Source organism: Heterocephalus glaber, unplaced genomic scaffold (genome assembly GCF_053883595.1).
Source record: "Heterocephalus glaber isolate CG9 unplaced genomic scaffold, H.glaber_assembly_v1.0 deba00001497, whole genome shotgun sequence".
In the NCBI taxonomy this organism is placed as follows: Eukaryota; Metazoa; Chordata; class Mammalia; order Rodentia; family Bathyergidae; genus Heterocephalus; species Heterocephalus glaber.
In genome coordinates, this window is record NW_028258320.1 from 42,891,967 (window position 1) to 42,917,930 (window position 25,964).

The 25,964-nt window shown below is 39.6% G+C and overlaps 1 protein-coding gene across 4 annotated transcripts in view; it reads right to left on the reverse strand.

Moving 5' to 3' along the window:
• Positions 1–25,964, reverse strand: part of Myof (myoferlin) — a 142,020-nt gene that overhangs the window by 23,233 nt on the left and 92,823 nt on the right. For all 4 annotated transcript variants that reach the window (XR_015440363.1, XM_004838518.4, XM_004838519.4 and 1 more), the window contains 15 exons: positions 24,516–24,621; positions 22,926–23,071; positions 21,259–21,432; positions 20,136–20,244; positions 18,104–18,181; positions 15,919–16,100; positions 15,671–15,829; positions 15,459–15,557; positions 14,322–14,483; positions 12,266–12,431; positions 9,114–9,190; positions 5,763–5,774; positions 4,217–4,315; positions 2,331–2,456; positions 321–476 (listed from right to left, as the gene is read on the reverse strand). Coding sequence is in view for 3 of the 4 variants with exons in the window: in XM_004838518.4 (XP_004838575.1) it covers positions 321–476; positions 2,331–2,456; positions 4,217–4,315; positions 5,763–5,774; positions 9,114–9,190; positions 12,266–12,431; positions 14,322–14,483; positions 15,459–15,557; positions 15,671–15,829; positions 15,919–16,100; positions 18,104–18,181; positions 20,136–20,244; positions 21,259–21,432; positions 22,926–23,071; positions 24,516–24,621 (1,851 nt within the window). In the remaining variant the exon portion in view is untranslated. The remainder of the gene's footprint in view (positions 1–320; positions 477–2,330; positions 2,457–4,216; positions 4,316–5,762; positions 5,775–9,113; positions 9,191–12,265; positions 12,432–14,321; positions 14,484–15,458; positions 15,558–15,670; positions 15,830–15,918; positions 16,101–18,103; positions 18,182–20,135; positions 20,245–21,258; positions 21,433–22,925; positions 23,072–24,515; positions 24,622–25,964) is intronic.

Sequence of the window (25,964 nt, forward strand, 5' to 3'; positions counted from 1 at the left end):
AGGTGCCTTCAAAGCAGATGTGTGGGTGAGGAGGCAGGGCAGGGGGCAGTCCTGGCTCTGCTTACGCTGGGCCTGTGACTGGAGCAAATCGTGTCCCTGGTCACATCTGTAAAATGAGAAGGATGAACCAGAGGTCTTAAGCCCCTGCAAGCTCTTGGGTAAATCCCCATGGGGACAGTCCTCCTAAATACATTGCTTTGATAGAGTATCTTTCCCCCAGTGAGATAACAGACGCCCAGAAAGAAAGAATGTGACAATTATTGTGGCTGAGGACTGTAATTATCTTGCTACAGGAGAAGGCCCCACACCCAAACTCTTACCAGGCCATTGTTGTCCTGGGGCTGGAGCTCTAAGCCTCGAACAATGTAAATCCTAACCGTGCATTCCTGTGGGACGCTGTCAGGTAATTCCCGAAACTGCCTGGGAGGGGCTGGCATGCTGGGGTCATCCAACAAGGGGTAGATTCGAAAAGAACCCTAAGAGAAGACACACAGATGACTCACAGGGTTCCAAGCAGTGCCTTCTTCACCCAGGGCCCCAGGCACAGCCATGGGGTCATGGGATTGGCCCGTGGAGGGCTGCCTTTTGTGAAAGAAATAACTACATTTACCTTTGCAAGTTTGCAGTAGGGATAGTGAAATTATAGTAAATTAATTACTTAAGAGATCACAAGGGGAAAGGAAGGTCATCACAGAGCAGGAAAACCAGGCACTAGCTGGGCAGGAGATGGAGGTGACTCTGGTCAGTGTGAGGGAGGTGGTAGCAAGAAGAGGTGACATGCTCTACATGCTTTGGAGAGCAGAATAAAGCCAATGAAGGACTGAAGGTGATTTTCCTTCTCCAGCATCACCCTGCTACACCCCAGCCCACTCCCAGGAGGTCTTCATTCAGTCTTCAGCTGAAAGGTGTCACCTCTTCCAGCACACCTCCCTGGCCACCTAGGGGGTGGCTGTGTCTCTTACTTGCCTCCCTCCAAACCTGCATGCACCCTGTTGCACCACTGGCCTCCACATCGAAATGGGCTGTCTACTGTCTATATCCTCCCCTAGACTGGGACCCTCCTGAGACAGGACATTAGGTCTTGGTCATCACCCCCTCACCAGGGTTTAACACAAGGCTGTGCATCTGGCAGAGGCAGGAGAAGTGTGCTTTGAATGAATGCACCAGCTAGCCTGCTGGAGAGATGATATGGTTTATGATATGGTAATAGTTTCATATCTGGGCACAGGGGAAGCACTGCAGTTGGAATCAAAACATGGGAGCCTTAGTTCTGGCCATCTGCATTCAAGGAAGTATCATGAGGTAAACACCTACTATGTGCCTGGGATCCCAAACTAAAGGAATTCAGTGTGGCACAGGAGTATTAATTAGCTGGACTCTCATACTTTCTTTAATTGCATGGTGGGAGGCTGCAATGAGAAGGATTCAAGATGGTGTATAGGATATAATTCCCTGATCCATCAGCCATGTCTGTGATTGGCAAAGGATTAGGAAAAGGCAGTGTATCTGCCCTGGCTTTGCCAACTGTGGTTGGAAGGAGGGGCAGCCATAAACGCCAAGGCAAAGTGAAAGGTGCTTTCACCATGCTTCGAACCCAGACCTTTGGGAGCCCTGAGCAGGAGTGAGTCACCCTGCCTGAAGCAATCAGAGAACTCTTGACAAAAAGTGTGACATTTGAGCTGGCACTTAAAGCATGAGTAGGACTTTGTCAGACCAGGAAGAGGGAAGGAAGGGCTTCCAGGGAAGGAAGAAGAGCCTGTCCCAAGGCTCTGAGCTGTGAGAGGACAAGGTGTGTTTGGGGCTTGGGAGAGGTTCTGGGCAGGAGGGTGGGGCATGCGAAGGAGGGGTGGCAGGGAGGACTGGGAGGACATGCTGCTTGGGAAAGGTCAGCTCTGTTAGTGGAACGAGTTGAGACTTGATCCTGTGGAAACCCAAGTGATGTCTCTAAGCCATCAAGACTCAGGATCAGATTTGTTTAAACAGGGGTTGGACTGGCTGGGAGGAAAAGGGCCAAGGACAATAGACGAGGAAGTTGTCACAATGATCCTGCTGAAAGCCTTGGGGACAGTGGAACATGGAGAAGGAACTCAGTCTTGGAAAGATTTGAATGTATAGGATTCAAGCCTGGATGACCTAAGCAGGGAGAAAGATACAGTGAGAATCGCTGAGTGATCTGGCTCCTTACTGCCATTGTGCTTATTGGCAGCTTCCATTTCTTTCAGAGGTTGGAGGACATGGCTCTGAACCAGATGTGAGTTGTCCTTTATCCTAGGTCCATAAAGGAAATAAAGGTGGCTTTTAAGCAGGCTGACCACACATATTTTACTCACCTTAAACTCTCCTACCACAGATGGATCTTCGTTCTCCTCTGATTTTCCTCGGTACAATTTGAAGGTATCTGAGAAGTCTGTCAGGCCCTCAAAGTCAGCAACATCCTCTAGTTCACAATAATATATCTAGAAACCATCAACAAGTTCTTAATTTCTTATTAAAATACAGGTAGGGTCCAAAATCAAAAGGACTGACAATACTAAATGCATAGATTGAGCACTTGGAACTCACATAGTGCTGGTGGGACTGCAGAATGCTACAAACACTTTGGAAAAAGCCTGGCAATTTCTTATGGAGTTAAATATCCATCTATGCTAGTTTCCATAAATTGCATTCCTAGGTGCTTACTGAAAATAAATGAAAATATGTCCCTGTGGTACAAGAATGTCCATATAAGTTTCATCATTAGGAGAACAGATAAACAAATTGTGGCATACTCATAGAATGAAATATTACCCAGTAATAAAAAGGGAAAACCAGTGACACACAACATGATGAGTTTCAAAAATACAGCATGGGACTGAAGAAGCCAAACCCACACAGAATACTGTGTGAGTACATTTATATGGAGAAAAAAATCCAAACAGGCAAGACCAATCTATGATGTTAGAAATTAGGTCAGGCAGGGAGGTATACACCTGTAATCCCAGTTGGGGCAGGTTTGCAAATTCCAGCAGCCTAGGCAGTTTGGAGAGACTCTGTCTCAAAATATAAATGAATGAATGAATGAATGAATGAATGAATGAATAAAGCTGGGGATGTAGTTTAGTACTTCCTGGATTCAGTCCCCAGTACTAAAGAAAAGAAAATCAGATCAGTTGCCTCTGGGAAGGGTGAGGGTTATGGAGAATTGGCTGAAAAGGGGCACAGAGGAAATTTCTGTGGGAAATGTTCTTTGTCTTGTTTGGGTGATGGCTTATACAGGTGGGTACAATGATTAAAACTTATTTTATGACATATAAGAAACCTCCGTAAAAATAGAGGAGAGGGGAGGAGGAAAGAGGAGTGAGGAGGAGATAATGGAAGGGCAGAGAAGAAGGGAGGGAAGAGAAGGGAAGAGACGAAGAAAAGAAAAAAAGGAGGGGATAAATGGATGAAGAAAGGGAGAGAGGATAAAGTGTGAGATGGATCGCCCAGTCTAGTTCAATAATTTTTTCTTAATCAGTGATTCTTTGAATGCTGGTGTTTCTTAAGCTAAAGTAAGATATTATGTCATGGCATGCAAGGATGTAGGTTTTTCTGCTTTGAGGAGGAAAATTATTTGAATGACTAGATATTTTTTCAATAAAATTTTTTTCTCCTATACATTCCTCTGTCTATTATAGTATTTGCTTCTCCTTGAGTACATTAGATATTGAAAAGTTGAAGAATTGGAAAACTCGGGACATTAACAGAATGATCAGAGGAACCAGACCTGCCTAGCTCAAGAGCTAGTTTTTTTGCTGGACACATTGTGCCCATGGTTAAGATTTTAAACTGCATACATGCGATGGAGTCAACTTTTCAGCTAGCAAATCCCATCACTTTCAGTCAATAGAAGGAAGCATATTGATATCTATTGTTCTGCAAAGAATATCATAACTTCAGGTCTTCCTGAGTCAAACTGGATAATTGTTGGCTTAATTAGTGTGGTGCTAACCCACTCACAAACCCTCTGTCAGATGCCACCATGTCCCAAAGTGGCAGTCATACAACCATAACTCAACAGCTGTCTTAAGTCCTGGAATCTTTCCAAAGCCAACCCTGTTGGAAGAGGGCTTTCCAGGAGACCGGAGGTACACCTGGCCCCTCTCTAACTGGGGGTATTTTAGTCTTCTTAGCTCAGCCTGGGGCCAGTTTTAATAAATGTTGATTCCCCAACCCATAACAGCATAGGTCCAGATACCTTGAGTTTGGAATAGCCTTTCTGAATATATTGTCCACATTTTTCATGTTCCCCTGATGAAGCATAAAATTTACTCCACCAGTCCACAACTTCTTCTTCCTACAGACATATCAAAATGAAAACAATTTTTACTGTTGAACTGGATTTCCAATTTACACAGCAAATCTTCTATGTAATAGGTAAGAAACACAGGTACTTCTGTCCTTGCTATAAGTGAAATTATGTGTCTTTGTTTACATACACCATGGACTAAACATTCATAGGTTTTCTGCTCGGAAGCTAGAGGAGAAATGACCATTACCTGCCAGTGAAATGTGTTTGGTTTTAATGTTCACAGTTATACCAGATGATTCTCTTACATTGTATACACAATCTATTAATTTTTCTGGTTTTTACTTTTTTATCCTATTGAGTTGAATGTAAATATAAACTCAACAGGGTTAAAAAAGTAAAATTTACATATACAAATTAATTAAAATAAAACCTCCAATATGTTTTCCACTATCTCAATTCCTTAGCCCTTTTAGCCAATAGTATATTATAATACAAAGCTTACTAAGCTAGAAGTTGAAAAACTGGTTTTAATTCAAATTCTAGCTTTATGTTATAAGTCATATTCTTATGTTAAAAGCCACACTGGCTTGGCCAAGTTGGTCAGCATCTCTGAGCATCAATTTCTTCATCCACTGAAAGGGATAATAAAACCTACCTCCATCCACCTCAGGGAGTTGATCTGGAAATTCAATAAGATTATTAAGAGAAAAGGCATGGGAAAAGTTAAAATGCAAAACAAGTATAGGGAGGTGTGATGGTTTGTCTAGCCAGTTATGGTGAACTTTTTAGGGCTTTCAATGATACAAAGAGCCCTCTGAGGCACACGTGCCATAGATTTGCCACCACTGGACCAATGGCTTTAGCTTATCCTTGCAGATTCTGACTCAGTCAGTCTGGGCTGGGAGCTGGGTATCCAGTATATTCTCATAAATTCCTCAGGTGAGTATAATGTGTAGCCAGGGTTGAGAGCCTCTAGTTTACAAGAGAAGTTCTTGGACGGGTCGAAGGCACAATATAAAAGTCAATTAGGCGACATTTTCAAATTACAGAAATCCTCCCATTCAGATTTCTAAAAATAGATCTTCATCTGATCTTGTTACTACTGATTTTAATTTGCCTTGGAAACAGTGATGTTGCCAAAAGTACAAATATCACCTGCAATTGAGCTCTCTACTCAATCTTAGTGTGAGAAGCAAGGAATAAAAAAGTATTATTTCTCATTTGGATGTGTATATATACTCACTTATGCATATATGTAAGTACATAAGTAAGCTCACACACAGGTAAATGTTTATATGTACATATATATTATCATACATATATATATCATACATACACACATCATACTGTGTGTGGGTTACACACAGTTACAAAGAATTACTTCCCTTTGATAGATCAGCATCTCTCCCCTAGATTTAGAAAAATATTTATTTACATATCACTTGTAGGCAAGAAATATATGACTCTTAAATGCAGTATGTATAAAACTTACCTTTTCTGTCAGCTGCACGTGCACATGTGTGATCAGGAAGAGGGCAAACCACACGATAGGTCATACAGATATAAGAGTAAGACCCCAGGAAGATTTAAGGAAAAAGAAAGGAGAGATTATTTTTTCATGTATATTTTATATTATTAATATTTTCATGAAATATTTAATTTATGTCAAGATGATCTCATCACTGAACACAACTTATTTATTCTCTGAAAATATGTAAAAGAGTTACCCACAGTACTCAAATGAAAGGCTTAGAGGCAGTCACCCATGTAGTGTGTTGTCAGTGGGTCAGATAATCTCATGGTTGCTAACACAGTGGTCACTCGGGAGGGTGTATGTGGAGCTGCCCATCTTCCTTCCTGAAACCTTTCACCTAAACTGTATCTCCAGCTTTACCTAAATCTCAGCCCTTCAAAAACTCTCCTGTCATGCACTATTATCATGTAGGTACCTAGTCTTCCCCTCGCCTATGTTGTAACACTGAATTGTTCTACTATGAGGATGTCAAGTTTCTCATTGGCCAAATCCTTCTTTCTGAATTTTTCCCTAGTAAAGTTGGTCCATCTCAGGGCACCTCCAAGAGGTGAGAGAAGGGACAGCTAGAATGTTAGCGCTTGAATTTTCTCTTGGTACCTGTTGGGACATTAGTCAAACTCACTTTGGAGTGATTTGAGGAAACTCTCAGATCTCCTTTTCGAAACCCTAAGTTCAAGTTCACTCCAAGGTGAAGAGAGAACATCTGCTCACTAAGGATACCTCAAAGAGCTGCTGCATGAGAGGGCCACCTTGCTGCTGTAGGTGCTCCTTAGTATTTCAGACTGGCTTTCATTCAGCACAACAGAATTGCCAACAGAGGCAGAGAGACAGATAGGTGTATCAATTCTTCCCATTCCATTCATTTCAGAGAAAGATTGAGGCCTAAATCATCATAGCTGAAGTGAGATTTTGGAGAGAGGAATTTTTTAAAAATCAAAAGTACTTTCACATTCTCAGTAGTTTCTGAATTCACATGCAAAACTCACAGTCTGTTTGGTCACATCTATTTTCAGCTATACAAAACTACTTCCAAGTAAAGAACATTTAGTGCTTTTAGAAGCATTATTAAGACAAGTTGCTGATTTTAAAATTTAGGGTTAGTAGGAGAGAATTCATTTGTTCATTATTTTGTGAGAAAAAGAAATTGAAGCAACTCATGTGACTTGCTTTTTTATATCTAATAATGAACTCATAATGGAAGTCAAAGTGTTAAATGGACAGAAGATTCTTCCCTTAGGTTTAAAACAATCCTATTTGTTTAAAAATCACCATTCACTCCAAAATCTATTAGTAGAAAGGATCTGAAAGAAGAATTCATTTAAGACTTTAGACTAAGGTACCCCAGTCCCAGGCAGCTTCATGCATTTTCTTATCATACATACATGCACTGTCCTTGGAGAAACCATTTTGCTGAGTGCTGTTGACATACTGCTTAAGCACTGGAATTGGAAGGTAGTTGTTGAAATGGCCATGTCAGAATGCCTGTGTTATCCGGTTAGCACTTGATCAATTTGTCCCAGATACTTATTTCTCATTTTTCTCATGGTAGTGCTGAGCTCATTTGTTAAGAGCCCATGGATATCACAGGGTAGCACCATGAGTTTCTGAAGCATGATGTTGTCACCTAAAGACACAGCCATCAGCCCCCAGCAACAGTATAGTTAGTTTTGACCCATTTCCTCAGTTTACTCAGGAACAAGGCCTGAACTGAGTTAGTGGTAATATACGCACATTACATATACAGTATATGTAATTCAGGAGATAAGCAAGCTTGTCATTGGCTTTTCCAAAGCTTAACATTTCTCATTTGCAGAGCTATGTCATGTTCACCATGATGGACAGGTAGAGTCAGGTTTTTAGAAGTAATTCCAATCAGGCTTCTTATTTACATTGTGTGCTTCAGTTAGGTGTGAGAAAAAACTGATTTAAGTCAATTATAGTGCAGTGAGAATAACTGACACTACCATTCCCAAACCTGCTAGGCTTCAAGGTTAAAGTCAATGATGCAAAATGACTTTTTTAAGAAGGTGTCACTGCAGTAGCCTCATCATCAATTAACTACTGTTAAGAAATGAGTGAAAATAATGGCACAGTTTATTGGCTTATTTTTCTCCTTATTCCTCAACAGAATTTAGGGCTATTGAGTACACAGAAGGCATGTAATAAGAATTGATTGACAATGGCAGATGGTAAAGCTGGAGGCAGATTATTGAGCAGGATCTTACACTGCCTTTTTCTTGAGTAGTGAAAATCTACATAAAGAATCTTAAATATATCATACTTATCTTCTCCCAAGGCTGCTGCTGTCTTATTGAGACTAAATGGGGTTGTTTAAAAGTGGAAATAGTCATTTTACCATATGGGATGGAGAATTTCATATTGTCATTTGTGACCATATAGAATTTCCAGGTAGTAGAATCAAACTCATTGCTGCACACTGCTGGCTGCAAAGCCCACATTTAACATGGTCCAGTTGTTAGTGAGTTTAATGCAGTTGGGAAGGAAATGGATTTTTTTAAAGGCACTGGTTTTGGACCTAACATATTAAAATACAATCATGTGCATTTTTTTGGCCAGTTTGCACGTTAAAACATGCTGTGAAAGTTTATCATGAATGCCAAAAGAAACAGGCCAATATTTGGTGTTTTCCTTTTTCTGGGTTGAGCCCTCCTTGCCCTGTGCCCCTTTGCTTCTTGTAGAAGTGGCTTGAATGGTTCTAAAATAGGGTCCTGAATATTTCTATTTATTTCTTCACTTCAAAACCAAAGCAAAAATAAAATCCTGGGATGTCCCATATAGTGACAAATAGGGTCATTAAAAATCATGACATTTCTGCTTCCTGTAGGGAAAAACCTGGCATGCCTCCTGCATCTCTGTTCTGAAGTTGCAATGCCATCAATTTACTCCTGAAACTTCTCTTCCTGTCAAATAATATAACTTGGACTGTCCACACCAGTGGCTCTCAGACCTACGCACACACAATCACTTATGGGGATGTGTATGAAAATACACTGCTGTCTAGTTCTTTCTTGGTGTCTTGGGTAGGTGGAGATAGGCCTTGGGTATAGATAATACTTTAAGAATTTTGGATGATTAATTAGGTAGGGCTGAGGGACTCTAGAATATACAGCCTCATTATAAATATTAATGAGTGCAAAATTCAGATTCTTGTTTCGGTCTTCAATAAACTGATTTGATGTTTATTATTTTAATAGCATTGAAAGGTTTTTTAATAGAATTTACCAAATAAGTGCTTAGACGTCTGGAAGATAAAACTGATGGTGTCTGGTGATCAGTTCTGAAGCTTACCTTAGAAGCCAGTAATGGTTTGGTGTCTTCTATTTCAATAACAACATCCCGGCAGGGGGGCGCAGACATAAGGGAGGCTGCAAGGCAAAGAATTTCATAATCTGAGATACTTAGGAAAATACAGTATGGAGAGTGTACTCCAAATTCAAGTTGAGCAGCCACAGGATAGATGGTAAAGTTCATACCTGGATGACCCTTTCTGAATGAAAAGGACGACACCTGAATGTAGAAAATAACTTATCCTTTTTCCCAAAATATAATATGGTTATAGATATTTTATAGGAAACTACATGGCTCATTTTCATTTTGTTTTGGACAATTAATACAGTGCCTATACATAGCAGGTATTAAAAGTGAATTGTGTAGGGCCAGGGATTGAGCTCAGTGGTTCTGGCGCTTGCCTTGCAAGAGCAAGGTCCCAAGTTCGATCCCCGGTACCAAAAAAAAAAAAAAAAAAAGTGAATCGTGTCAATACATGTCTTTACAGGATGCAGGAGTGAGGATGAGGCTGAGAAACCGACAACTAAAGGAATCTCCTTCTCTCAGGGTTTGTTCTTAGGAAAAAGAAAATGAAGAAATAAAGAGGAGAAATGGGAAGTGAGTGGGAGATAGGAGAAAGGGAGGATAAGAGGGAAAAGTGATGGCAAACAGTAGATGGCTGCACATTTTGGGTCTGAAGCTGCAGGTCTTGTTCTCACAGCATATGGGGAAGAAGAAGGCCCAAGCCCTAGTTTATGTATAATTCCCCAGGTATTTCTGACTCATGATTTTGGGGTTAGGGTAGGGGCTACGAAACAGCCCCTCCTGAGCTCATCAGGTTTGGTTCAGCTGAAGGAGTTGCCAAAGGCTCAACCTGGGCTGGGGGTAGGATGACAGGTACAGCTCCCTTTTGATGGAGAAGGCAACAGGCAGTCAGACATGCACCAAGAGGCTGGAACCCAGACAGAATAAACTGCCAAGCCAAAAGAAATTTCTGTTTAACTTGTCCAAGCAATTGATAGTTTTTTGGGGGGATGCATATGAGATATCATGAGGGAAGAGGAGATACTTTTTAAAAGTTACCTACTATGTGCCAGCCAAGCATTGGGCTAAGCACTTTACTTACATGATATCATTTAACCCCCTCAATAATCTTTTAAAATATGTCCTATTATCCCCATTTTAAAGATTTCACAACAAACAAACTGAAGCTAAGAGAAAGCAAGTCATTTGCTTCAGTTTAAACAATTAGTAGTAGATGAAAGGAAATAAGTAACATACCATGGTTTGACCACAAAGTTTGTGTTTTAACCATCACACTAGAGCCCAGAGAACAGCAGATGCTCAATAAATGTCAGAGAAATGTTTAGGGGATGCCAAGGATACAGAGTAGATTGATAACATTTCTTGAGCATCTATGATATACCAATTGCTAAGGTAGGTAGTTTTATATCCTATTAGCAGACCTATAAGCAATCGCTACACTTCCAAGATAAGTTTGCATGAAATTACAGAGAACTGCAGCAATACAGAACATGACAGCCAGATGGGCAGGAATGGATGAGCACAACTGCATGCGAATTCTTCTTGATATTTCTGTTTTCCATTTCTGTTCGATTTCCTTTACTGTCCTTATGTAAACAAAGATGGCACAAGGGGTGGTATTCTGTGTTTCCAGCATTAGGCCAACAAGATTCGATCTTCAGCTTTTACTCTATCAATGGTTTTAAGAAAATACTAGAATTTTCCTCTTCTGAGGCTCTCTGAAGTCTTGCACATTCTCCACCTTAATAACATAGCATCACTAATCATGAGGCCTCTGCCTTGGGCCCAAGGTATCCCTGACCAACAGAGGCAAACAAGTCCACAGAAGCCGTTCTGAGACCAGAATTTGTAGCTTCCTAATGGTTTCACATGTTTGGACCAGAAAAATTTCTCTTGTGAAAGTAATAGGGAAAATAATCTGTACTCATTTCGAGTAAAATAGAAATATCTCAGGAATTGTGCATAAAACTAGGGCTTGTGTCTTGTCCTTCTCCATACACTGTGAGAACAAGAGCTGAATGGGTCACTGCAACTCCAGACCCAAAATATGCAACCATCCACTCTGTTTTCCCTCATTTCTTCTCCATATAAAGTAAAATAATTCCTGCAGTTACAATCATTCTTGCTGTCATAAAAACTACTATTTTGGGCACCATCAGTTCAGCACAAAATGTTTAGTATGTAATATTTTTTAGTATACGTGCTGCCGAAGCAAGCACTGTATGTAATATTCTTTGATAAACACATGTAGGGTTTTTCTCAAATGTGACTAGGTGTTTTCCTCTTCTCTGAATGAGGGAAGCATCCTGTAAGTTGTTTAGAACCCCAAGACAGCTGAGTTTCAGAAGTGCTGTAAAATCAAGATCAAATTTTACAGAAGTTTAAATAGAACTGGGTCATGGCACAGCTGCTCAAATAGGAGATATCTGTCTCAGTCTTGAAGCTATCAGAATAGGGCATTATGGTCTAATCTTATGAAGCCAGGAGTCCTGGGATCTTGTGCACTAAAGTGACTGAGCCCTCATCCCCTAACACAATGGCAGGCACAATAAGCTAAAAATAAGAAACTACTAAGTAGGTAATAGAAAAAATACTGTATCATTCACTATTATTTATTATGGAAATGTAAAGTGTTATGCTCCTGCTCTATCATTTACATAATTAATTGTTTGTAAGCTTTTCCTGTGTAGATAACATGAGCTATCTTTTAAATTACATCACAACATTGTTGTCATGTATTAATGAGGTAGGACTACAGATGGAAAGTAATTTGAAATAAAAATCTATTTTTTCAAAGCTCATGGAGGGGGTGGTTCCTGCTGCTTCTTAAAAGGCAAATAGGAAAGTTCATGAAGCTCTTGACATTTCCTCAAATGATATATTCATCCAGGAGCAGGACATTTCAGACTGAAATTGGTTGAACATTGCTCTCCCACACCCAACTCATGCAGGATTCCAGCCTGAGCTCTACCACTTATTAGCTATATTTCCTCGGGAAAGTTACTTAACCCACTGTAAATCAAGTTGGTATGGTCTTCCTCTGCAGAATCTAGACAATGAGTACTTAAACAAGATATCAAAGCATGCATGAAAAACTCAAAAATGTTATTTATAGACTTGCATTTTACCTTTTAACTGTGGCACAATGTCCTCCTTGCCTGCATAAGGGTCACAGCGAAAGCGGTCCAGGCGGTCAATGGTGCACTGGCCAACAACTGGCTTCCGTCCAAATTGCCTGTGGTCAATGACCTTGATCACCAGTGGAGGCATGTACAGTTCCTCCTTAGGCAAGAACTGGGGGCCACAAAGAGGGGTGTCATTTCTCTTTACAAGACCAGGCAAGGACAGCTTTGCTGATAATTTCCTCCAAGGGACCAACTCAGAGTCTTTTTGCCCAGGGAGCTCATAGTAAGTAGTCCAGTAACTGAGTGCTAAAATCATTAGATCTCAGGCAGGCTGCTACAGATCAAACTCTGGATCTGTCACCATGAACTTCGTGACATGAAGAAACTTTTCTAAGCCCTCTCTTTATCAATAATAGTAGAGTTGTGTAACATTGGTGAAGTACTTAGAATAGTACCTGGCCCACAATAAGTGCTCTGTAAGTATAGGTGCCATGATGTGGAATAAGTATCGTTTACCATGGACCTGTATTTCCTTCCCACACTCCGCTTACTGAGAGTTAGTCTTGTATAAGACTAACAAGCCCAGAACTTTGATAATCTACTAGCCAAGTCCTGAGCAGAATTTAGAAATAGTCAAAATAAAATAAAATCTCTAAGAAAAAGAACTGTGCCTAGGAGTCTTTTAGCCATAGAAGTTCAGTACTAGGATAGAATACTCATTTTTCCTTCACTGCTCCTGTAATTTGGGACGCTTGATAGCACTGCCTTCCTGGAGAATCATAGGCTGGAATGGGAGCCTGCTTGTGGTTCAACGAAATTTGTTATCTCTGGCTCTGCACAAAAAATAGAAGCTAGGGTTTGCTCAGTGGCCTTCCTCAGCTCTGCAGACCAAAGCGAGGTTCCACACTAGAAGTAGAGGAAGGTTGGGAAGTGGACAAGGATGAGTAAAGTGGCCCAGGGGCAACCAGTTAGGGATTCTGGGATTCTGGCTCTCAGCACCCATAAAGCTCGCCATCTTCAGCACTATGGAGGAAGAATGGGGTCTTTGGAGTTGGAGGGATCCGAGCCCAGACTCTGGTCACTCACTTGTATACATTAGTTAACCTCTTTGTTTCCTCCAAAGTGAGTGTAAGAAGGGTGAAAATGTGCACCTTGCAGGGTTAAAGATGAAATGTAGAGTATGCTTGCACCTGGCACTGAGATACCTGCGGCCAGAACTGGGACATGGTCACTGCTGGGTAGAAGGGGGAGCCTACCACTCACTGGGATGTTAACAAGTCCTTTCCCCTCTCTGAGTCTCAATTTCCTCATCTGTAAAATGTGAGGTTAAATCACATGGTCCTAGCTTTTAAGAGTGGTGTGTTGAAGACACCAAGGATAGAAAAGTGATGGTTGGGGAAAGAGAATGCCTTATTTTATCTCTTTCATATAGCAAAGTAAATTTTTTTTTTATTTTGTAAAAGTTAAGAATGTAATTGCTTTAACAATAGAAAGACTGGCTGACTTCTTGCTCCGAGTATTATGGGGTCTGTGATGGAGGACTCTGAACCCTATCTGATGCTTCACAATCTAATAATTGGAGGTTACTTCAGTGGAACAAGGATGCCACTGTTGCAAGGGCACAGTTGTGGGCTGTTAGGGCCATGACTCACCACCCTCTGTGGCTTCCTCCACCTCTGCCCCTTTCCCAACCAGTCCCTATCTGGTGGGCTCTGGCCCAAGTGCTTCAGTAGGGGCATGACTAGTGATTAAGATTCTGCCCTCAGCAGGCTGACCGAGGGCTTTTAATAGTAGCTGAAGTGATGGAAAGTTTACTAGAGAAATAAATAAGTATTGTTCACTGATACTTCTGTAACTGGAGGTGTTCGAAGCTTTAAGAAACCATCACTACAGTGTAAGAATCTAAGAGGGAAAGCCATTGACAAGCCAAATATCAGGCAAAGTTTCTCTGTTTGTGAGATTTTAGAAATAATTTCTCTCTATGTGTAGGTTATTCATAGTTCAAATGAAATTCAGCTACTCAACACACACGGACTATTACAGAGTCTAGATACTGTACCACTTTCATGAAGAGAACAGAACTTGGAAAGTTAGGTGTCTTCTTAAGGTTTTTGATCACCACCGATTCTACCCTTTCCCCTCCACACTCCACAACAAGACTGGGGGATGTGATAGAAGCCATCTGGTAGTTTTTCATATTTCTTAAGCCCCACGCTAGAATCTGGAAAATTAGTTAAAGAAAGGGAAGGAAACACAACATATTAAAAATACTATTCAAAAGGAAAAATCCTATCTTAATCATTGGCAAAGTCTTTAAGACTGATTGGTGCAGATTTGCTTAAAATACTGGTGAATGTTATCCTAGAATCCTGTAGGTCATGCAGAGAAAGTGGTTTTGGTCCCTTCTTTCTGTCTGAGCCACTGAAGAAGGAGATCTTCTAAGAGTGTAGAAATCAAATACTGTCTGTGCCATGTATCAACCAGGTTAGCACTGACAAATTAGTTAACCTTTCCTTGTCTTATCTACAAACAGGACTGATGGTGTTATCTATCACAGGGTTACTCTGAAGATCAAGGATAAACTTACTGCAGTGTCTGACGTGCAAGTATTCAAAAATGATAGCTACCTGCCAAAGTCTTTCAGAACTCCTAGCAAGACAGTTGGAGAACAGAAATCTTGGAGCAACAGCTGCAAGGAGAAGCCTTGAAAGTAGGCCAGATTCTATCCATCTTGCCACCAGGTTTACTTCATCAGCCTGCATCTGTGCTGTCTCCTGTGCCATCCTTGTCCATCCCTCCCTTTCTGTCGTACCTCTGGCTCCCTGTCAGGCCCCTCTCTGCATGCCTGCATGCATGCACATGCACATACACACACAAACGCACATGCACACATATACACTTTCTTCTAGGTCATCTTCTCTCTCTCAGTTCTCCAGGTGACTGGAAAAACTCAGAAATCTGCTGGTTCCCAGTAAATGAAGATTTTAGATTCCTCTAGTGATGTTGTATTAACCTCTGTTCATTGCTTCCACAAGCCTTCTATTTTCATGCATATTTCAAATTTTGGGACAGATTCTAGAGGAAGTTAGAGCTAGCAAGAAAATATACAGCAGAATGCCACTCCCTTTAAGAAAGGTTCCTGTTCTGTGGCCACATCTATTTGACTTAATCAAATAAAACACAGAGATCAGCATACCTCAATAGCAGTGAGCTGAACCACTGGCCTGATTCCCTGGGGGACCATGTAAAGGTTTGGTGCCCTCTGAGAAGGAAGAATGGGAAGGTTGGATCCATCCTGTCGAACAAACAGAATGTCAATGCCTCTCTTTTCAAGTGAAGGGTGCCTAGAATTATTAACAAATTTTTAACTAGTTGAAAGAATATATGAATGAGAATGCAGTAATGTACCTTGTCCCTCAGAATGAGCTCAGCAGTCACAAGTACGTCCCCACAGGCCTTATCTCCATTCATGACAGGGTGCCAGAGAAGTTTGGGTGTGATGTCCATTTCTGAGTTTAGTTTCACCAGAGGGGGGCAAATGCTTCGTCCTAAAAACTCATCTTTCCCCTAGAGAAACAAACAATTCTCAAATTCCCAAACATCCCTTTGAAACTTTATTATCCCCCAAGTTATCTTAGAAATTCCAAACTACATACCACTTGGTCATTGTCAAAAAGTTCTATGATAACTTTGGGTGGGTTCTGTAGAACTGTTTGAGGTTCCCCATAGATTTCAACTTCATCAAATATAATCGTTTGGTCCCATGTGGGATTCAGGGTTGAGTGGATGATCTCAGTGGTTTTACTTCGATGGAGGAAAGAGACATGAGCATACGGATCTGTGGATAAAAAAGAGAATAATAGTGGAGCTATGATGGAAGTCTAGCTCCCCAGGACCCTTCATTTCAACTGAATGCCTTTCTTCTGGATACAATGATCATGGACTCTCCCCATCCACCTGGAGATCAGGTTCCTGAAGAGCAGCATGTGGAAGGGGCAGGTGACAAGGCGATTCAGGAGCAGCTGAAGAGAGGCCTTGATGTGCACAGAGGATTCCCTCTCTAGAGTGTGTTCTCATCAAAGCTAATTGGACGCACAATCTGTCATACTCAAGACTAAGAGTGTGCTCTGCAATCAGACACATTTGTTTTCAACCCACAACTCCACTGCATGACCATATGGGAAAGTATTTAATCTTCTTTCACTTTGGTTCCCTCCTCCAAGTGATGAAAGTATTATCTACTTCCTACTGTCAAGAAAATGAGATGAATACAAAGAATATAAACTGTTTAGGACAAGCCTATCATATACGGTGTAATTGATAAATGCTACTCATCACTGTTTCTACTGTCACTGGTCAACTATTTATTCCATAAGTATTTATTAAGTGTCAGGTCTCAAGAGTAGTAAACAAGAAAGGCTCAGATACTCCCAGTGTTTACAATTTGTGATAGAAGAAAACTTTCCAAGTACTAGAGAACAGAGTGAAAGAAATCTTATATACTAAGAAGTAATCTACATTTTTCTTCATGCTAAATAATCACCCCCAAATCTTTTTTCAGCTGTTAGGGGGCTGCCCTATTTGAGCAATAAGCCAATGTTTAAGGCATGGTGATGTGCGCTTGTAGTCTCAGCTACAGAAGTTTGAGACCATCATTGGCAACCCCCATCGCAGTAAATAAATAAATGAATACATACATATATACATCCATCCATCCATACATACATAAACTAATGTCTATCCTGAAGCTCTTGTACATGCAAAGGTAGCGCTTATTTTTTAACATTTCAGGTAGCTATGATATAAAAGCAATAGTTTCTATTCTTTGCTTATCCCTGATGATTTCTTTTATCTCAAGATGCAAGAGATATGCTTAGAGTATTATTAAACTTTAGTCAAGAATTTTGAAAGAACTTTGACTTTCAGTGGCGGAGTGCCCTCTGGTGGAGGATATTTGAAAATGTCTCCAAAAACATTTTGGCGATGTGTATTATAGAGAGAGATAACCCTGAATCTGGTATAATTTGTAAGAAAAGGCAACTATTCAAAAATTCTCGTTAATATTAGTGCTTGGGACACACTTCAGAATTGGCACGAGTACCCTGAAGTGCCAGGAAAATGCTTTAAGAGCTGTTTCCATAGAAGGTCCAGAGAAGTTCTGCTGGTCATCAAGGCCAAAAGTGGAATATCCCCGGACACCTCAGGATGGCCCCTGAATTTTCTGCGTTTCCACGTGCAAAAATGCAAATCCCAGTGAGGCAGGTCTCCCTCAGCCTTTCCCCTTCCCTGCCAATGACCTTCTTAGAACCACTCCAAAGACAACAAAACCATCCGGGAATCAGTGTGAAGGATAATAAAGCCTCATGGTTTTATGGAGTTGAGAATGAGGGATCAGGCAGCAGAGGAGGGAAAAGCATACTTCAAGCTGCTCAGAGCCCAGTGCTATAGGCAGATCCGTGAACTTGTGATCTTTTTCTTACCTTGAGAGAGCTACAAAAAATGTAAAAGATAATAATATATCAATCAACCCAAGGACCCAGGGATAAAAACAAAATCACATAGAAATAGAAATCACAAATTGCTCTTTTTGGCACTTCCTATTATTTAACTAATGATTATTAAAGGGCCATGTATCTTCTATGTATTTTAGCACCCAGTAGCAGTGCTTGAAGCATTCAGTAATTCTTTAGCTAACAGCTAAGCAGTTTACTTCAAGTATACAAACTAGTCTCAACATAAAAAAGGATTTTGTTGTTAGAAATGACAAGAAAGCATCCCCTTGATGGAAAAGAGAGTCGAGCTATCTAATAGTGTGCAGCATGAGGATTTTTTTCCCTTTACCTGAAAAGCTATCCTTGTCTAGAGCCATGAGGTTTCTGGCTTGATAGATATAACAGCGCAGATGGTAGATGTAGACTCCTGAAAAGAACAAGATGGAGGTTACACACAAGAAATATAATAAGGTATTCTGATATTTTTCTGGACTATTTGGAAATAATATATGCCCCAGATAAATAGATCACATGGACCTAATTCCTCACAACAGATAATCTATGTACAGTTGTACCTCAGTTCACAAACACTTTTGTGGAAACAATTTGGTTTGCACACAGAAGTGTTTGACAAAATTTTATTTTTGTTTGCAAACTCTGCATTGTGTAACAAACAAGACCACTGCCATTTTTTCCAAAATTGTAGAACAAATTAAGTTCGTGAACTGAGGTACCACTGTAATAGTAATGCTATATCCTCCCAAAGTAGTTTATTTCTTGTAAAATACAACTTAAAGGTAGTCTCCCATTACCTATGGTCTTACCTTCCACAGATTCAGTTGCTTATTGTTCAATTGCTATCTGCAAATATTAAGTGGAAAATTCCAGAAACAAACAATTTACCAGTTTTAAGTTGCTTATCATTCTAAGAAGCATGAAGAAATCTTGGACAATCCCCCTGGGATGTGACTCATCCCTTTGTCCAGTGTATCCATGCTATATATGCTATCCACTGATTAGTTGCTTCATAGCTACTCAGTTAACACATAGACTGTTGTGGTATCAGTATTTCAGTGCTTGTATTAAGGCAATTCTTATTTTGCTTAATAATGGTTCCAAAGTCCAAAAATAGTGGTACTGACAATTTTATGACATTTAATACATTATTGTAATTGTTCTATATTATTATTACTGTTATCAGTTTCTTACTGCATCTAGCTTATAAATTAAACTTTAACATAGGTATGCATATATAAACAAAAAAATAGTATATATAGGTATATATATATATATATGTATATATATATAATCTTCAATTTCAGTAGTTGACTAAAGGTCTAGAACATATCCTCCACAGATAAGGGGGGAATACTGATTTTTTAAAAAATCCTATAGTAAGACCAGTGCAAAGTGTGACAATCAGGAGAACATTATTCCCATTGTAAAATATATGGATTTAGGGTACTATTTGTCATACAGAACTTTAAAATGAGACTGGGTCACCAGCAGTTATAGAAATAGGGCAATCTATACTGCCAAATCTGGGATACAGTTATCTGCTAAGCATTTCTTTGATATTTCAAAATCTTCATACTGCTTCTTTATTATTATATTAATGTGCACACACACCCCTCTTTCACACACATGAACATATAGTTTGAGAGATGGCAGAGCATAGTGACCGAACACACAGACTCTGGGAACCCTGACTGCTTGCTTTCAAATCTTGTCTTTTGTATTTACAAACTTTTAGACATTGAAGAAAGTTATTTAATGGTTTTTTTTTTGTTTTTTTGTTTTTTTTGTTTTTTTCAGTACTGGGGATTGAAATTAGGACCTTGTGCTTGTGAGGCAAGCATGGTGCCACTGAGCTAAATCCCTGGCCCAGTTGTTTAATGTTTTTCACCTTGATCCCTCATCTGTAAAATGGGATCAATGATAGCACTTACCTTAAAAGGTTGTTACGAGGATTAAATGAGTATGCCTGACATGTGCTGAGATCTATGTAAGCATTTGCTATTATTATTATTATTGTTGTTGTTGTGTAGATCTGCCTTATTCTGAAATTCCTGAAGGCTATCATTGAATCTAACATTTATTTAAACTTTGAGCCTTTCCCCCCTAATGAAAATAACAGTTTTGGGAATATACTAGATAGAATGAGTACATATTAAACAGATTATATTAAAATCAATGACTTGATCATCTTTTAACCCAAATATGGTACAGTTTTAAAAATTGTATTTATAAAATCTTCTTTATCAAATTATGAAATTGAAAGTCATGTTCACATGAGATTTTTATCATATTTGGGGATTGGAAGAGTTTCCTTGAAGTAAAAGTCATAGAAGTTAAATTCACAAAGACACATTCAAACTCACTGTCAAAGCTACAAGAGACGATGGGAGTGTTGGCCCCAAACACAGTGGTGGCGCTGTGCTTCTGGATCTCCATGCTCTTCTCATCCCCATCCTCGGTGGTGTCTGCACCCTACAGTGGGCCCAAACATAGCCCCAGAATAAACAAGCTGAGAGGTAAGAATCACAGAAAATGGAACAGTGGCTTTTAAGAGAGATTCTGTCTCCCAATCACCCCACTTTTCAAGATGAGTAAGGCCTGGTATCCCAAGATGAGTAAGTTACTTCCTCAAAGTCACTTAGAGCAGCAGAGAAGAGGTAGAAGCTAATCCTCCACCTCAAGTTCAGGTTTATGAAACCCTGCTGCTAGAAGAAAGGGAAATGTATAGGATATAAATAAGAGAATTAAAAGGATGGGAGGAGAAAGAAAGAACAGCAGAAGAATACAGGTCAAAATGTAGAAATACAAAAACTGGTTGCCATATTGTTTTTTTCATTTAGTTTGGTTTTTTGAGACAGGGTCTCACTATTGTAGTTCAGGCTGGTCTTGAACTCACTATGTAGCCCAGGCTGGCCTGGAACTTGTGATCATCCTGCCTCAGCCTTCTGAGTGTTAGGATTACAGGCATGTGTCACCACACTTGACTGCCATGTTTTTAGATCATTCACTGCCATGTTATTTCTTCCTTCTACCAGCCTACATTTCCCCACCTCCACCTTCTTTATTGTGTTCCCATCTGAATATTTCTCTAATTTTGTGAGCCATTTTTTCTGCTTCTTTCCTTCTCATATCTGTACATTTAGCTCTCCTAGTTTGTTAAACAGCTGCAGTTTCCAAGAGCTGATCAAGGAACCTGTGTCGGGAATGTTGATACCTGAAACATGGTTGTTGGAACAGACTTACTTGGAAAAATGCTGGGGGAAACAGGCGCCTCTGAGGGAGTATTTCTTGGATCTATTCATATGTTAATGGTCTGCTCATTATACAAGAATTATTGAACACCTAGGATGGGTACTTTTGCTTAACCTATTTACAATCTTACAGCACTGGGGTTGTAAGGATCTCCATGGAGTGGGGAGTATTGCATTGAATATATATATCTTTGCTATATCAGCATTATTTACATTTTGGCTTGTGATTACTTACAAGGGCACCTTCAAGTTTAAAGATGGCAGCTGCACCATGTGTTTCTGAAGGAGCCATTTTTCTTCTCCAGCGTCTGCGGCGAAAAGTGTCAGAACTACGCTGTTGCCAGTGAAATTTCCAGCCAATTAAAGATGCATATTCCCATCCCTCTCGGTCTTCAAATTGTTCCATGGCCTAAAACAAAAGTACAACTTTAAGTGATAACAATATTATTTATATTCTTTGTTTTTGGTTTGTTTGTTTGTTTTTTGTTGTTTGTTTTCTTTTGCAGTACCAGGGATCAAACTCAGGACCTTGTGCTTGGGAGGCAGGCACTGAGCCACCGAGCTAAATCCCCGGCCCAACAATATTCTTTATATTGATAAAGCAAGTCACTGGGTTCATCAACAAATAATGTAGCAATACAGATCTATTATGTGCCTAGCACTGTGCTAGGAGCAAAAGATACATCAAAGAACAAAATGGGCAGATCTCTGCCTTTGCAGAACTAATGGTCTGTGGAAATAGAAAGATAATCAGTCAATTATGGTGCAAGGAGGTGTCAGCATGTGGGAGATGGAGCCCTAGGAGGGAGTCTTGTTTAGGCAAGAGGTTGGGACGAAGCGAGTGGATTCTTCCTCAAAATGCTTTATTTCCTCACTTCATTAGTTCATAGGAACACTATCATTGTGTTGTAGTCTGAAAAATATTATTTCCACTTTATATTTAGAGTGAAAAATTATACCCTCCCTGAGGGGTTAAACGTCTTGCCTAAGCTAATGTCTGCCAGACTAATAATTAGGACAGTCAAACACCTCTACAAACTTCTCACCCCATCAGGCTGGGATAGTTCAATAGTAAACACTCATTCATTCTACTACCCTCTTTCTGGAAGCATGATCCTGAGCTGCCAAGAAGTTGCACAGACAATGATGGCTCCATTTTCACTCCCACTGAATTTAAACAAAAAACAGAAACAGAAAAGCACCTCATAGCACTTGATGGAGTTAGGCCTTTAGGGCAGTTGAAACAGTTCCTGTTTAGAATTAACCTAACCATATCCAAACACCAGCCCTGTCTTTATTGGACTCATGGCCTATCCTAGAGTAAATCTGTTTCATCTGTTAGCATTACCTGTGAAGAGGCCACAGAATTTAGAATGTACAGATTGTGGAGGATGCACGTGCTGTAGCTAACACTATACAAGGCACACAAAACATGCCACATGTTACTGCTCTGAATATTATTTTACCACTTAATTTATTTTTCCATTTAAAATCTTACAATAACTTACTTAGAGAAGTATTCATTTTTCAGGTAAGAAAGAAAGCACAGCCAGGATTTGAATCCTTCTCTATCTTGTTCTAAGTTTCAAGCTATTGCCACTAATATATTATCTATTAGAATACTTTCAGTGGTTTTTTACTACCTCTATAGTGGTTCTAACATTTAACTTGCCTCAGAATCACGAGGAGGGCTTGTTGAAATACAGATTGCTGGGCTATTCCCAGAATTTTTAAATCAGTAGGATTAGGGTGAAGAAATGTTTCTCACAAATTCCCAGGTGATGGTCCTGGCGGTCCTGGCAGTGTGTGCACTCTGAAAACCTTTGAGCCTGACCTTAAGCCCTTGAGTTATAAACAGTTCTGAAGAAATACCTTAACTGAAACTCCTACTGCTCCTCTTACCCTTGCAGTGCTTGAAGATGTTTGTGTTAAATCTTTCTTGCGTTTCCGGACCAGCCTTCGCCGTCTGTGAGTGTGATACATTTTCTCTGCTGCAACCCAGGATTTTGGCTTATTATCTGGAGGGATGGTAATTCCATACTCCCAACCTGGAACAGGGTTTGTGAACAGTTACCCAAAAAGATGCATTTGCCAGACCAGTAAATAACTTTCTAGAAAACATTTAGTCCTTCTCACTGCCACTAAATAATTATCTACTATCATGACCATAACTGGTTGAGCATCCCTAATCTGAAAACCTGAAATCCAAGGCACTCCAAAGTCAGAAGTTGTTTGAGTGCCATAATGCCACAAGTGGAAAATTCCACACCTAACCTCATGTGGTTGGTGACAGTCAAAATGAAGGGGCACTAAAAATACTGCATAAAATTACCTCTGGGTTATATGCATGAGGTATATATTAAACCTAAATGAATTTTGTGTTTAGATATCTCAAGATAATTCATTACATATACATAAATATTTCAACATAAAAATTCCAAAATTGAACACACTCTGATCCCAAGCATTTTGAATAAGAGATACTCAACTTAATATTGCTTCTTTCACTTTGCTAACCTTTAACCAAAATAAATATAACCTCATACCCTGGATTCTTCCTGAAAGCTTCTTTGAGGTGGTGAGGTTCTTCTCTACCTTTCTGCCTCCAGTTACTCATGATAACTGAATGTATCTAAGAATAAGGCACAGCACAAAGGGCAGAAGGGGACACAAGCCACAAGGGGAATAAGGGGATGGGTATGTAGTCACAGGCCCATGTTCAACTCCAACGCCACACACTGGTTCTTTTCTAAATAAATAAGTTTTCTCCAAGTTGGAAAACTTGCCTATGGCTCAATTTTTCCATTACAAGGGTAAAATACACCTTTTAATAGAGTTACTTTAAGATAATCGAAATCATGGAAAGTACTAGGGCCATGCTTAGCACCTAGTTATTGCTCAATCAGTGGTGTTATTGTAAGACTTGGTGTGTGCATCAAGGTTGATTTGAAATCTTCTGTGTCAATGCCTTTTTATGTACTATTCCCTCTTATAAGAAAAAAAATCAGATTTTCTCTTTGACAATTCCAAATGCTATAAATCATAGTATTCCTAGATTACTATTCATAGACAAAGACAAACACCATTATTAACAGAAACTATGTCAATAATGTACATTATTGTTAAACAGGATTTTAAAGGCATTTACTATTTTCCTTTTCGAGCTAGAGGGCCCCTGAGTGTGATGTTCCCAGGGAAATTATGGGGTGTGATTAGGATAGAGAACCTACCTAGCTGTCTCCTAAATTCTCATTCTGGATCCCCACATGTCTCAAAGCCCAAATAGTTGGTCCCATATCACCTGCTATTTTCCATTCTTAACATCCCCCAAAGAGAACCTTCCAAGCATTTACTAGTGTTTCAGATTCTGCATTTGAATAGTCATGGGTGGTACCACCTGACCTGGTTGTCATTGACCCCAAGGAACCTGTACCCTGTAAACCAACGCCCAGCTACAGAACTCATAGTTAGGTAACAGATATAAAATATTACCACTCTCATCCACAGCTCGATTTATGTCATATACCCATGCATCATCTTCCCATTCCCAGCCTGGAGGACAAGTAAACTCGCTAGGTGATGCTGCTTTATCACCATTCTTAAAAAAGGAAGAAAGAAGTGAATAGTAATTAGTCATAGTGTAAAAAGATGCAAAAATGAGAAAAATTTCTTCATATTTAAGTATGATATCCACAGGTTTACATAGATACTAAGAGATACATTTTGTTCAGAAAAACTCTAATCTTTATATACAATTGTTACATCAAAATTAATTTTTAAAACTGCCCTCTGTTTTTACTACTAGGGAATTGATTAGGTTTAACCTGTGAAATTGCTGTTTGTAGGAAAAAGTGATTGAATATATGGTTCAACTTAATACTACAAAATGTGCAACTTATCTTTTCTGTGGTTCTTTTTTTTTTTTTTTTTTTTTGGTACCAGGTATTGAACTCAGGACCTTGCACTTGTGAGGCAGGCGGCAGAACCACTGAGCTAAATCCCCAGCCCAGTGCAACTTATCTTTATGAGGGATCAGATAGGAAAGAACCTACCAGAGAATGGATCAAACATTAAAAATGCATGTTTTCAAGTATTGGGAAATGCTATTGGAGGTCCACGAGGCTAATTATGTAAGACTGAGCAAAGTTTATATAAAAAATTGACTTAAGTTTACATTAAAAACTGAGCATTATGAAAAGAAAATTAATAAGTAAAGGAAATAGACGGGATCTGTAAACATACAAAAACATCCAGCTTCACTTTACTTTTTTTTTGGGTACCAGGGATTGAACTCGGGTCCTTACTCTTACGCAGCAGGCGGCAAAACCACTGAGCTAAATCCCTGGCCCTAACATCCAGCTTCACTTTAAATTAAGAAAGTGGAAATTGGAATAATGACAGGATACCATTTATTCATGTATTGGCAAAGATAAAACAATGGAATGTTGAATGTTCAGGCAAAAAAGTCCTTTCATCCACTGTTATTAGAAATAGAAATTCATAGACCTCTTTGAAAGGTAAGTTGGCAATATTTATCAAAATTTTATATGAATTTATATTTTGTCTAAGCAAATCCAAGGATCTTCCCTAACTGTAAATTGTCAGTGAATAAACATGTATATATAAGATGTTCATTATTATTTTGTTTTTCAAAAAGTGACATAAGAAGCCAAGTGTGGTGGCGCATGCCTATAATTCCATCACTTGGGAGGCAGAGGCAGGAGGATCACCTCAAGTTTGAGGCTACCCTAGGCTATACAGTGAGGTCAGGGCCAGTCTGAACCACATAGTGAGACCTTGTCGAAAAAAACAAAACAAAAACAAGTGACATAACAACAACAAATGACAACAAGCCCTCCAAACCAAACTCTATCTATGAGATTAGTTAAGTAAATTATAATAGGTGCATATAATAAGATACTCTGCAGGCATTCTTTAAAG